General features: G+C 41.8%; 1 protein-coding gene across 8 annotated transcripts in view; it reads left to right on the top strand.

The window, feature by feature from the left end:
• PLEKHA7 (pleckstrin homology domain containing A7) overlaps positions 1 to 15,355 on the top strand; it is a 1,516,580-nt gene that overhangs the window by 1,071,150 nt on the left and 430,075 nt on the right. For all 8 annotated transcript variants that reach the window (XM_069623767.1, XM_069623765.1, XM_069623764.1 and 5 more), the window contains one exon: positions 6,714 to 7,236. In XM_069623767.1, the coding sequence (XP_069479868.1) occupies positions 6,714 to 7,236 (523 nt within the window). The remainder of the gene's footprint in view (positions 1 to 6,713; positions 7,237 to 15,355) is intronic.

The following is a 15,355-nucleotide window of genomic DNA, read 5'->3' as shown; positions in this document are numbered from 1 at the left end:
ATCCCTCCACACAACATTCTCCCACACCTTCATAATCATCTAGTGACCCCCTGGCTATGACAGACAATTCTCAAGCAACCTCTGTGATTCGATAGCCATCATCCAAATAAACCATCCCGCCCTCTTCTAGGGAATTTCAATATCTGGCTCGACATTCCCACCAACCCCTTTACCCACTCACTGGTTGACTGCCTAGATGCCCTTAACCTCCGCCTTCACATGCATGGCCCAACTCACTCTAAAGGACACACCCTCTATGCCATCTTTAGCTCCCACGGCCAGATACATATCAGCCTCTCAAAACCAATCATCTGGTCCGATCACTTCATTGTGCCTTTCTCCATTCACTCGCCCGCCCCCATCCCCATACTTGAACGAGAACCCCCCCAATCAACGCAAATGCTGGAAGAAACTAAAGATCCTCCCTGACCTAGTCGATGCCCTGCTCCAAACTCCTCCCTCAGCCATCCCTCGTAATGAACCCTTAACCATCGACTCCTTTGACTTGTGGCTCAATATCTCATTAATCCCGCTCACCCCCACCTGCCAATCCTCTGTCCGCCGTGGCCCTTATCCCAGATGGTTTACACCAGAACTGAAGACTGCTAAACAACTGAATAAATTCCTCGAATGCAAATGGCGGAAAGATAAAAACAACCTGAGTAGATCCACACTGGCCCGGCACCATCGCCACTACAAAGCCGAAATCCGAAAAGCAAAAAAAGTCCACTATAATTCTCGAATTCTCAACTGTGAAAACCGCAGCAAGGAACTCCACAAAATCATCTCTGAATTCACCAAACCACCCTGTACCTCCACCCAATCCACCCCTTCTCAGTCACTCTGTGACTCTCTCTCTCTCCACTTCTACAACACTGCTCTTGACAGAACAAATTCTGTCAACAACAAACTGGCCCTCCTGCTCCCACCACATAATCCACCCGCCCTACCAGTCCCCCCCCCCTGCCTGTCAAAGCAACTTCAACCCAACCCACCTTTGACTCATTCAGACCAATATCGAGAGACACATTTCTCAACCTTCTCTCTGCCTGGAAACCATTTGGCTCCCCCCTTGATCTCTGCCCCTCCTCAATCCTGAGAGAAATATTCTCATCCACCTACAGAGGAGAGTACGCAAGAACCATCCTAAATGACTCCCTCTCCTCGGAAATCTTCCCCGACACCTTCAAAACTGCACATGTCAAACCTCTTCTAAAAAAAAATCTTCCCTCAACCCCAAAAAATACCGCCCCATCTCAAACACCAGGTTCCTTGCTAAACTTATCGATCGAACCGTATACTCCCAACTAAATGCCTTTGTTGAATCCAACAATCTGCTAGACCCTGCCCAATCAGGCTTCAGACCACGACACAGAACCAAAACCACTATGAGTTCAATCTGGGACGATCTTAAGATCACGGCAGACTCTGCAGAATGCGCTGCACTAATCCTTCTAGACCTCTCCGCTGCCTTTGATACAATCAACCACTCAATCCTCCTCGACCGCCTCCACTCCCTAGGAATCCTTGGAAATGCTCTCAAATGGATAGCATCCTTCCTCAACAATAGAAAACAAATAACCCTGCTCTCCACCTTTGCTTCCGCTGCGCGGCCAGTCAATACCGGAGTTACACAAGGAGCATGCCTATCAGCCCTCCTTTTCAACCTCTATGTGTCCACCCTCCCAGGAATAATCCACCCGCACAATATACTGTGCTATAACTACGCCGATGACACTCAAATAATCCTAGAACTCCTCAACTCAAACGCCAACTGTCAGCCCGACCTCGCAGCCTGCCTCCTTGTCATTGATCGTTGGATGACTATAAAACACCTCCTCCTAAACCCCACTAAAACCGAAATCATGGTGTGCAGCAACACCAAGCTTCTCCCCCAACCTCTAACATGGCTCACCTCCATGGGCAATCCACCCACCACCTCGATCACAGTAAAAAACCTTGGATGCACTCTCGACTCTGACCTAACCCTCTCCTGCCAAATCAACAACGTCTCCAAGTTCTGCCACTACCACCTCAAAATTCTTAGACTCATCTTTCCATATCCCTCCTTTCCCAACAGACTCGCCGCTGTCCAGTCTATTGTAATGTCGATACTGAACTATGGAAACTCCCTCTACGTTGGGAGCATACCCCCTCATTAAATTAGAAAGAGCACAAAACGCTGCAACCAAAATGCTTCTAGCACTTGGCCCAAGAGACCACACCTCTCCAGCTCTCAGAACTCTCCACTGGCACGAAGGGCAACTTTCAAAACCTTAGGCATCTCCCACCAAGCAGTGCATAAAACCGGCTCTTTATACCTACAGGACAAGCTTAAACCATACCACCCACCGTGCACTTTAAGATCAAGCTCTGCCCTCCTTTTAGTGATTACAAACACCAACTCTGTCAGGTTAAGAGGATCCTCATTCTCAGCCTTGGCCTCCACTCTATGGAACTCGATTCCACCCCACATTCGACTCACTGAAGACTACCTGTCTTTCCACAAATTACTGAAAACAAGGCTCTTCCCATAAGGAATCGATGCTTAGAGCAAATGGAAGGAATAGTCACAATAAACAGAAATCCAAGATTGTTTGAACAAAGAAAATAAAAGAGCAAAGGGAGTCGATGGAAACAGATAGAAAGACTAAAACGGATAATGTAACTAAAATTGATAGAACGAGTGAAACGGATAGAGTAAGTGAAATGCACGGAATGGAATGGATAGAACGGATCGAGTAGATGGAACGGATAGAGTGGATGGAACGCAGGGGGGATAGAACAGATGAAGTGAAATGAACGGATGGAGTAGATGCAATAGAGGAAGTGAAGGAACTGATGAAGTGGATGGAGTGAATGAAGTAGATGGAACAGGTGGAGTGGATGGAACAGATAGAGTGGATGGAGTGGATTGAGTGGATGAAGTGAATGGAACGGATGGCGTGGATGGAGTGGATGGAACAGATGGAAAGGACGGAGCGGATGGAAAGGACGGAGCAGATGGAAAGGACAGAACGGACCGAATAGATAGAACGGATACGGATGGAGTGGATAGAACGGATGGAGTGGATAGAACGGATGGAGTGGATAGAACGGATGGATTGGATAGAACGGATGGAATCGGATGGAGTGGATGGAATGGATGGAGTGATTGGATGGAACAGATAGAGGGGATAGAATGGATGAGTGGATGGAACAGGTGAAGTGGATGGAACAGGTGAAGTGGATGGAACAGGTGAAGTGGATGGAACGAATAGAGCGGATGTAACGAATAGAGCGGATGTAACGAATGGATGGAGTGGATGGAATCGGATGGAGTGGATGGAATCGGATGGAGTGGATGGAATCGGATGGAGTGGATGGAATCGGATGGAGTGGATGGAATCGGATGGAGTGGATGGAACGGATGGAGTGGATGGAACGGATGGAATGGATGGATGGAGTGATTGAATGGATAGAACTGATGGAACAGATGGAGTGATTGGATGGAACGGATCAAATGGACAGAGTGGAACGGATAGAGTTGAAGGATCGAATGGTGTGGATGGAATCGGATGGCGTGTATGGAATCGGATGGAGTGTATGGAATCGAATGGAGTGATTGAACGGAACTGATGAATGGAGTGATTGAACGGAACTGATGAATGGATGGAACAGAGGAATGGATGGAACGGATGGAACAGATGAAAATGGATGTTACGGACGGAGTGGATGGAACAAATGGAACAGAGTGTACAGAACAAATAGATTGGATGGTGCAGATAGATCAGAGGGCATGGATGGAACGGATGGAGTGGATGAAACCGCTGAAGTGGATGGAACGGATTGAACGGATGGTGCAGATGGAACACATGGAAAGGAAGGAGCACATGGGAGGATGAAACAGAGTGAATGAAACAGATAGAGTGGATGGAACAGATAGAGTGGATGGAACAGATAGAGTGGATGGAACAGATAGAGTGGATGGAACAGATGGAACGGATGGAGCAGATGGAACGGATGGAGCAGATGGAATGGATGGAGCAGATAGAATGGATACAACGGATGGAATACATTGTACGGATAGAGTATATTGTACAGATGAAGTACATGGAACGGAGGAAGTGCATGTGAAGATGGAATGGATGAAACGGAGGGAGTGCATGTAACGGATGCCAAGTAACAAAACAAGTAACATAACCTCCCTGGTGGTGCTTCCATAGTATTTTGGTGGAACTTTGCAAGAAACCAAGGAAGTAGGTGGATTGATGTCTGGATATCTAGGAAGAGATAGCAATCATTGGGCATGGTCGAGCAGGGGAAACAAGGCTCAGAGCTAGAGCTGACAGGTAAACAATGGTTGGAGACACCAGGCGAAGCACTGAACATTGGGGCGGATGCAGACAAGGATTGCACTGATGTGGAATCACATACGATTGGGAGAGGCACAGGGGATGGAATTATTTTGTTGGAGCCATTTAGATCATCTCAATGCAATGACAGAAACGTTCACAACCTATCATAGAATCAGCTGCATCAAGGATTTCAATGTTATGATTCTCAGGCAGAAAAAGTACTGTATGGATAAGTGGGCCTGGGGGGTCATTTGAAATCACATCTCTGTGTTTCTCCCTCCACCAAAGTAGGCATGTTTTTGAACAAGCCACATAGAACCATGTGCTTGTTGACTTCGGGGAGTAATATATCTTCCCAAATCCTTCATAGGTCAAGTACAAGCCCAATACATGTAATTGGTTGCTCTATGTAAAATACATTTCCCAGCCCGTACCACTTTGGGGCATGCTTTGTTATTTGTAGGGTTATTTTGACTCGGACACCACTTCACTGCCAGTTTCCTTGGCTATTGCTGCTAGTTGTCTTGCCACAGAAGTAGCTCAGGTTGAGCCCTTGCCGTTGCTGATCACTGCAGAATCATCTCCCCAGTAAGAGCATTTGCAGGCATCATGTATGTTTGAGCTGGATGTGAAAGCAGCGGAAAAATGAACCATTTGGATGTTGATATTACATCAAGTCTCTTATTAGAGAGCCTCTGTCAACTTGCTGGATACAAAGTCAACGTTCCTGATTTGTTTGTTAAATCCCCAAAGAGCCTCAGATAATTTTTACTATTTTGAAGTTTTTCATAAAATAACAAAATTAAACTTCTACATTGCAATTGTCCTCCCGCAGCTTTTGCTCTGTCACAGTTGTATATTTTGTCACAAACAGTTGTAAACCACCTACAATGCAAACGTTGAAAGTTGATGAACTTTATATTATATATGTTGCTATGCACAAGTTTGCACTTGAACCAAGAGAACATTATTCTTCAGCTACCAAAAGAGGTCACATCCATGATTCCGTACTCATGAACTGTTGCCTTTGCAAAGCCAATGACAACAAAAGAGTGATCCTACTTCCTCTTCAACAGTATGTACGTCTGGCTGCACTGCAAAGAGAGCAGACGGTACAATATGCTCTTTCACTGACTTACGCTGGACGGAGCAATGAACACCAGAAAAGACATTTTCTTAATGCTTAAATAATTTTACAATATCAGCTAACCTTCCACAACTAGAAGTGAAAATGTCTAAAATATACCATTTACAATAGACGGGGAACAATTTAACTAATTGCATCTAGAGTATTACCTCCACATTTGTATATGAGACCGATGCATAGCAAATTGCTCTCTAACCTGCAAGGTTCAGGAGCCCACCATAGAACAAGACAAGCATCAATTAATAAAGGGGTAGTCCTGAAAACTGTACTCTTAGATTTAGTATTTCCAGTTTTCTGCAAAACCGGCCAGAGATCTGCTCTTTGTCTGGCTGTGTATGCTGTCTGGAATTTAAACATCCATATACTATATGACCTTGACAGTGGTGTGGGTAGCCCTTGCTTGTGAGAGGTTGTGTTTCAGACCACAGCTTGGTTTAATATGCTGTGGTAGATCTCTTTAGAAACACAGGTAGGTTGACCAGGCTGCTGCCCACACTCCTCATATCTGATATTTGCTCTTCTTTCCTGCCAGGAATTGCAGATTTGGAATGGTTAAGCAGGCTGACCTCGATGGGTATTGCCTCTCCTCTGACTTGCACGTCCCTGATGATGATGCTGTAAATTGATTTGGAATGGCTAAGCAGGCTGAGCTCGATGGGTATTGCCTCTCCTCTGACTTGCACGTCCCTGATGATGATGCTGTAAATTAGCACACTCTGGTTTATCAGTTTACCGGCCACCACTCAGACCCAGCATCCCTCTGCAATGCTTGCCTTGTTTAAGTCTTCTCGTTTTGACATCATGGTGCTTCTCACAGTTAGCACTCATTGATGCAAGGGTCTCCAACATGTGGTTCTCTGTATGTGTTGGAATATATTCCCCATGATCTTGGCCCAATGCCTCCTGGCTTGGTATGATGCAAGTTTTAGTTTTAAACATCTGCAGAGCTGCAGACCCTTGTCTTAGTGGATGAACATATCTGTTTTGATGTTTCAATATTTTTGCTGTGACCTTCACAGATTGAGGGTATTCATCAAATATGACGGATATTAGGAGATACACACCATCATTTTCCTGTCATACGTGAACCTGGGAGTTAATAGATTGTTTGGGCGTATGCCCTATATTCGCAAAAATGACATAATCAATATAGCATTTCTTTAAAATGTCTTACTGAGTTTGCAAACCTTGAAAGTAAATGCACTGAGCCCGTTTTTGTCTCTTTTCAGCATTGCTTCTGACCCTGCCATCATACACCGGGTTCCCAGTCAAGCAGCTTCATATCCAGAAAGTTACCAAACTTTGCCAAAGATGACTCGGCAGCCTTCAGGATGTTCTCCACCTACGATCCGCAATTTGCCAAGTGACTATAAATATGCACAAGACCGTGTCAGCCACCTCAAGATGTCCAATCAAGACCGCCTTTCTACAAAGGAGGGCACAGTGTGGCAGCTGTACGAATGGCAGCAGCGACAGCAGTTCAAACATGGAAGTCCAACTGGGCAGTTGTATGTGGATTTTACAGATTTTGTTGACCAGACAAAAACAAAGAATTCTTTAGAGGTTCCAAGATGTGTCTCTGTCCCCCCATCTCCTTGTGATGTCCCCCTCTCAGGACATACAAATGCACTTCCTCCAAGAAGGCCTCACACTCCTTCAGAAAGAGTCAGTGTTAAGCCCATAAATGAAAGAAAATCCTTGGATATGGTTTTCACTGGATCGCCGAGAAAGACTGCCAGACATGCTGTTAAGGTAATTTTTGTTTATAGAACTTGTATATAATTTTGTTTTGAAAATATTTCAGATAATGTTATTATACAGAATACATTCTCAAGTCAAATATTTTCGTTATGCCTGTTGTATATTAAGAATAAGAATTACTATACATGCATTATAGTAGTCAAAGGCAATTTCATCAATTGCTCAGGAACCGATCATTTTCCTCAAGGATTACAACTTTGAAAATAAGTGATTAAAAAACTAGTGAAGAGGGTTGATGTAAAAAACCACATGAAGGAATTTGGAGCACATGTATAGTTACATTTTTGTATTCAATCTCATTATATATGAGCACTATTTTGAAAGCAATTCCTGTGAAATTGTTATATAAAGCTAGTGATGTCTGTACTCAGTTAATATGTGTGTTGTAGTGCATGCTTTGTGCATATTGTTATTGTGGCTGTATTATTGCAGCTATAAGGTCTGTGGTGGGTCGGAAGAACGAGTCAGACACATTGAGGACATTCTAGATTATATTTAATCAAATTATAAGAGTAAGGCCTGTCTGTCCCTATTGCTAGAACTAATACCCTACCTACCTAAAGGAAATAAAGGTGATTGTCAGCTGTCGGGAAGTCCAAAGTAAAAATGTTGTACGTCCAAACTAACTCGATCTGACCCTACCGCTATATGTAACTAAATTAAATAGGCCAAGAGAATCGCTTTTCTTCCCCTGGTAGTCTTTCTCTTCTGATAGTCTCTTTATATACATGTTTCTCTTTGATACAGTGATTTCTTAACATCTCCTTTGATGGTCTCTGTTATCAGCTCTTGCTTTTTAAAAATACTCTTGGGTTTTGTGCTTAATGTGGTCCTATACTTAGAATATTTTTGCTTCAAATAGTTCCTCACTTTCTTGTCATCACTTATAGACTCTTCCCAGTCTGTTAATTCAGGCTTTCTTAAAGTGGGTTAATATTCGCCCCTTCTTAGGGATTCGTTGTCAAGGCTTCGCTCTGTGTTTGCCTTTCTCCTCTTTTATCTTGTTTACTTGCCAGTTTTATTTCCTCTCTTGTTAAGTGTTTCTAGGCTGGACTCTCTCCAGTCCTCATCTCTGAAGACAGGTTGTTTTCCCTTTATCCCAAGGTTTTTGTTTCTGGTCTCTGTTGGCTCCCCATCTCCCTATTACATGTTTTTCACGTTTCTTCTTAACCAGTTTCTTCATTTATATATATCGTCCTCAGGACTGGGACAAGTTTATCTCTTCACATGATACCCATCTTCCCCGACCCGTTTTTTTTTTTATTTTTACATTTAAAAAGCACACTTCACCCTGTGAGGGGGTCAGAAATGCGAGACAGACATAAAGTTAACATTTTCTCAAGGTTTGCCATTTATTAAATGAAAGAGGTGAGATAAACACCTATCTCTCCCCATCCTAATGAAGATGGCCCTAGCTAGCAAACTAAACTACAGAAAGATGACTTAGTGTCCAAACATTTATGACCTTCACACTAATACATACAACAAAATAACACACAGAATATTGGTCTGTCTTCAATTCAACAGAATAAACTAAAAGTACTCCTTGTGACCAGGATTGTATTCCATTCCCCTGGATCAGTGCAGAAATACTTTTGGAGAAGTTATGATTCAATGAAGTTTTGTCAGTTCAAGACAAAAGAACTATTCCTTCAAATACGACTTTCCGCTTGTTAAAGTAAATGTCTCTTCCAGAAACACTCATTCCACAAACCAATGCATTCGGTAGCCTTCCGAATATCCTTCTTGGCAAAGCAAACACGACTCTCTCTCAAAACACAAGTTCATAAATCAAGCCAATTGATTTTTACAGAATATAAAGCAATTATCTGCATATCACATTTCTTCTTCAAATAAACTACATTTGTCAGGACTACTTGTGGTAATGCCACATTTGTGCTTCAAATAAAATCGTGTTAATAAGTTACTTTCATTACACCTCTTTACCACAATTATACTGCTTCAGAACCGCATCTTTTTTGGTTGACTCCCTGCCAGAATTGACTACTATTGTTCCTTTTCCTGGTTTACTCATCTGCCAGGATGTAAAACTCCTACTATGGTTGTTAGTAGTGCCAAAATATTTGTTCCAAGATTCTCCACACCAGTATCCTAGGTGAGGTGGATTGAACAATAGCTGCCACTGTTTACAGTCTCTTGACTCTTGCAATGTGGGTTATAGATCTCCCCCAGTTGGTGCCTCATATGAGGGAAATTGGTGCCCCTGTTGTCTCTGTACTACTCCTTTACAGTCTCTTAGCTGTTGGCAATGCGCGTTACAGGTTTCTCCCAGTTCATGTCCCAAAAAAGGGGAATTGTGCCCTTGGCGTCTTAGTATTTCTCCTTTGCAGCCTCTTGGCTGTTGGCAATGTGGGTTCTGTATTTAAAATTATGGGTTTTCATAAAATGTTCTATTCGGAGGGCCCCAGGGTCACCTTAATGCCAGGCACACTCACCAGTCTTCTTTGGCACCTCTGTTGCCCTTGCTGAAACTGCATTGGGTCTCATGTCTCCTGCCAACACTCACGTGCCTTCAGCAGTCTGCACGGTTGCTTCACAGAGCTCTGCCAGCTTTGTGGACCCTCCAGTGCATCCTGCACAACCAAGCGCTGCACGTCGGGTTGGGAGCACGTCTCCCTCTCGGCTGGGTTCTCCGTTGCGCTTACTCTGCAAGGTGACTGGCCTTCACATATCACATCGACCTCAACTGGCATTCTCCCTTCAACGTCTGGGCGAACACAGCACTCTGGTATTCCTCTGCCACAACTAGTCATTCAGCATCTTCCTCTCAGCTGGCATCTTCTTTCACCCCCAATTCATTCCTGAGTTCAAATATTCCGCTCCGGTATAAAACAGCTAGACCACACACTGGTTAATGGCATAGTTGATTCTAACTAACTCTGGCGGACACAATATTTTTTCCATCTTAGCTGAATACAATGTTTTTGTTAGTGCTGAAAGTATTCTGCAAAAACATCGCTTATGGTGTAGCATGTGATGAAATTAAAGGATATCCATTTAGAATTCCAGCAAGGTGTGATTTTCATGATAGTTATACAAGTTAATATCTGTTCAGTACCATGTTTCATGCTTTATAGCATGTTTTACTCTATCACTAAATATGAACTTTTCCGGTGAGTGCAATATTGCTTCCTATCACATCCTCCTGCTTTTTCCTTAGAAGGGTAAGTCCAAGTCTGTCTAGTAGCCAATTACTCAGGAAAAGGTATATCCCAAAACTTTATATAATATATTGTATTATTTAGCGTAATACCCTTGGCCTGCCTTTTCTTTAAAAACCATAGTTTTCTTTTACGTTTTTTGGTTTTGGCTCATATACTGGCACGTTGGAGGCATCTATTGAGCCGAAACTTTTTCTGTGGAGCATGAAAAGAGGGATACATGTGCTCCGTGACTGTGTCCTATTCATCTCCACTACCATGCCACACAGACAAATGGGCCCATTTTACAAAAGGAAATGGGCAGCACCTGTTATGGTCCCAGTGGTGCTACAATTCAGATTGTGCAGGTTTCTTTCAGAAGGCAGCTATGTGGCAGGGGGTTACCTTCGGTTATCTAACTTCCTTGTCATATAAATGCATTCATTTATTTTTCAAAGGTTTACATCTAACTACTAACAATGCTGATCATCTAACTACTAACAATGCCGATCATCTAACTACTAACAATGCTGATCATCTAAGTACTAACAATGCTGATCATCTAACTACTAACAATGCTGATCATCTAACATCTAATCATCTAAGAAGAGATAGATCTTCCCTATATTGCTTCAAAAAGGCTTTAAATGCCAATGAGAAAACTCCAAACACTTGGCAGCATTTTGTGGTATTTCGATTTCTCAATGGATCATCAAATCACTGTGCATGAATGAGAGCGAGAGAGAGAGAGAGAAAGAAAGGGAGAGGGAGGTTTTCTTTAGAGCACAGCCCTATTAAACACATACCATTTCCGGTGCACTGAATCCTGCTCCTGAAAACAGGTTGCACTGTTGAATAGTTTGTCCAGCTGCTTGATTTTTTTTCAAACAAATGCACTCAATTGTTTTCCAAAGCTGAAATGCTCTGCTTTGAAACATTAAGACAGGGTAAATTATTCACTGCAGTGGAATGGAAGACCATTATTGGCAAAGCTCACATTGTTGAGATCAGTATAGTTTGCAAAAAGGTACGACATTCGTGAATAATTGTGATGGTGAATTTTGAAAGTTTGTGCTGTAGTGACTTTATTTTCGAAAATGGATTCTTGTTGTCAAAAAGTGATTAACAAGGCTGCATACCCCACAGTTTTAAAAGTATAGAAAGGCAATGTCTTACTGAGATAAAAGGTGAATTACCTACATTTCGAGGTATTATCGTTGTATAGAGGTGCATCAAAAAAGTGTACTGTAAGTTATTTACATTAAAGCACACACTTGGAAACATTTGAGTGTGTATATTTTCCCCAGCTTTGGGAGCTGAGATTTTCTCTGATTTCTGAGGTCTGTAATAATAGATGTTATTACCAAATAGAATAGTATTTGAATGTTTTGACTTCTGGAGGATAATCGCCATAGCCGTCTTAAACGGAATCCAGAGCTCTGACATGTAGGGCTCTCTCTCTCTCTCTCTCTCTCTCTCTCTCTCTCTCTCTCTCTCTCTCTCTCTCTCTCTCTCTCTCTCTCTCTCATCTGTGTTGAAAGCAGTTAAGCAAAATGATCTGGACAACCCCATGCGCTTAAGCTCTTATTTGATTTCTAGCTCTGTCGCATGGAACTTGAACGTGGTATGGAATGTTTCCCTAGCATTCCATGTGAATCAAGTAAATTTAATATATATTCAAGTCTCTAATACACCACATTCCTGATACCGTGTTTGTGATAGAATACCCAAGTGTAGTATTGCATGTAGTCCAATATCCAGAATTCGATCATTAATGAACAATATGTTATTGTTAAATCAAGGTAAGCTTCATGAGCCTTGAAACCAAGTGAACTAAATGAGCCAACACGTGTTTTGAGAATTGGTTCTCTTCCTCGGGGCTCTGTCTCATCAGAATGTAACGGTTCATAAGCAATCATAACATAAATCATAACAGTAGTTCTATGTGATGTTAGTATTGTGATCAATTTATACACAGTTATTCTTATATCAGCCAATCTGTTACATCACATATGAAAAATTGCATTATACGATAACACCAGTTAATAATCAATACAAAATAGTAAAATCAATATGCATGTCCATAGGGAATATGAGAGAAGGACAAACACAGGGAACAAAAAGAACAACAATTAGATTGTCCCTATTATCTGTTGAGGCTGGTGTCCCAACCTGTGAAATACAAAATATTATCTCTATGATGGATAGGGTAGCTTCTTAGTGTGATTCCCCAAAACCACTCCCAGACCACATGCAAACGGAAATTCCACAAGTCTAGGCATGCTCTGAATGGTGGGGCACTAACAGTGAGGGAAAGTGTGTAATATTTCGGTCATTCAAAATATCTAAATCTGAGGTTAATGTTTGCTAGTGTTCATGGGCCCTATGTTGGTCACCTCCACCGTGAGTGTGTCCAATATGTGACTGCCAGTATATTGGCAACAGCTATTATTACTGGCCATGTAATGGGGGATGCCAGGTAACAGCATCAACAACAATGAGGGTCCCTCATATCAAAGGCTGCTCTTTCAAACTCGATAAGCTATGGATGCAAATAGTTCTGTCAATGACGAGTAGGATACTAATAAATAGTGAGGTGTAGCGCCTCTTTCCTTATCATAAATTGAGGATTCTACGCTTGCACGCCTGATAACATGGAGCTTGAATAATGTAAACAAATGCAGAGTAATGAACATGCAGAATCTAATGTAGGAGTACAAATGATTTTAGAGTGAGTATCCGTCCTGGCCTAGGTCTCAAGTTTGTATGAAAGTCAGCTAGGTGCTAGGACCTAACGCTTAGCCGGTAAAGGAACAGTCCGGATGCTCTTTGTTCTGTTGTCAGTAGACGATTGCGCTGCCAACTCAGGAGTGTTAGTAATGCTGTTGGATGTTGTCATGGGGACGCATGAAAGCGAAAGCAATGAGGGACTTTGACGTGTGTGGATTCTTACTGGCTGTGGCCAGCAGAGTGCCATCTTTAAATCCCTGGTGTCTCTGTTTATGTATGAGCTGCAGGGTTGGAAAACCTAAGTTTGCTTGGTAACAAAACATCTGAATAAAATCTCTGTGTTGATATCAACAATTTTTTCAAAATAAGTGTTGAGTAATGGGCGTGAGGCAAAATCTTGCACTCGTGAACAGCCTGTCATAAATCGGTGCTTGAATCCCATTAAAAAATCTGAATTGTAGGGAAGTTTATGCTAATGTGGTGGCACCAACATCTGAATCGCCTCCAATTCCAATTTGACATGCAATTTTGGGCGTGAGGGGGGATTTCTTACATCCCCCTGAATACTGAAATCCTCATGTAATGATCATTGTCAATATTCTGTGGAGGTGTTATAATCCCCCCATTCTTGTCAAATAGAGATCTAAATGTAATGAATGTGGGAGGTTTCATAAATGAACCTCCTGGTAAGCACACATTGTTGTGGAAAATGGTCCATTTATGCTTGTATGTGGGCATTGGGGCATGGACATGGGGAGGGGAATCGCAGAAAGACCAACACAAGGTTTCACAATAAAAGTGCATTATACATCAATCAAGGTACTCTCACTCCTTTATCAAACCTGTGATACATTGATCCAATCTAGGCAAATGCTTAATTGAGCTTCTTTATTGAGTCATTTTTCAGTTGCTTTGAGTTCATAGATTAATCGTGCCTCGTTTCTTCTCATCATTAAATCTCTTTGGTCACATCTCAAATTCCTTTCAAATTATTTAATTCCTGCAAATTGTAACTTATCCACATCTTCTCCTCTGTGTTCTGTGTTTCAATGCTAGGCCAGATGGTAGTGTGGATTGTTCGTTCGGGTGGCATATACATGCTCCCGGATACGCCATTGGAGTTTGCGTATCGTGCTCCCCATATAAAACTTGTTGCAGACACAAAAGATCATGTAAATTACAAATGTAATTTTGCAACTAGTGGAACCCTGAATGTGCACTGTTTTTTATTTGTATATGTCGGAATTGGGGATGTTGTATAGAGAGCAAATTTGCGCAAGTAGTATGTGCCACATTTAAAACAAAACATGGGTTGTTTCAACTAAATTGTCATAAACACCATTAAAACTAAATCTGGTTTGCAGCTGATATATTCCTGTAAATCGGTATCTAATAGTAAGACATTCCAGAGTCTTTTAAGGATTTTTATAAACATCCTGATTATGTGCTTAGAAGGTAGTAATAACTCTCACTGTGTCTGGGTGTATCATGTTATTCTTCACTCTGGGTGTGAGTAAAGTCTTCCTCTCAGTGGTTCTAGCACTAGCAATCACTTTAACTATGTAATGTCGAGACATGGGTAACTGGCTGCAATAAGCTTAATATTCTTATGTGTTGCATTTTCTTCTCACTCAAAGCATCTCACCAGTGGGGATATTTTTGATCACCTGCTGCTTATGTCCATTTAAGACAGAATTAACTTCTGTCAATTTCCTTAACGTTTTACTTTCTATCTTGTTGTTCACAATGATGATTTCAAGATCTAAAAAAATGATTTTGGTCATGCTGTAGTTACATGTGAACTGTATCTGAAATGGGTTATCATTAAGTTTGTTAGTGAAAATGTCTGGTTCTGTGGGGGCGCCTTGCCAGTTAACCAAAATGTCACTGAATCTTTTCCAAAGGATGAAATGATTAGCACATGGTATAGAGCTGAATGATAAAGCATATGTAGCTTCCAATTGACCCATAAAAAGATCAGCAATAGTGGGTGAAAATTCCACACCCATGGCTAATCCCTTGGTTTGAATATATAATTCTCCATCAAAAAGAAAAATGTTATTAGTCAAAGCAAATTCCAACATTTCAATAATCATTTCACAGAATTTGAAGTAAGATGGTGATTTCTGCTGAAGCCAAAAGTCAACTGTATTTAGTGGCAATTCATGTTGGATGGATGTATACAATGCCTTAACATCATAAGTCACTAGTAAAAAGTC

This window comes from Ambystoma mexicanum, chromosome 11, assembly GCF_040938575.1.
Source record: "Ambystoma mexicanum isolate Mex_15411 chromosome 11, UKY_AmexF1_1, whole genome shotgun sequence".
Classification (NCBI taxonomy): domain Eukaryota; kingdom Metazoa; phylum Chordata; class Amphibia; order Caudata; family Ambystomatidae; genus Ambystoma; species Ambystoma mexicanum.
Note: the sequence above shows the minus strand (reverse complement) of the source record. Positions and strands in the feature narration are given on the sequence as shown.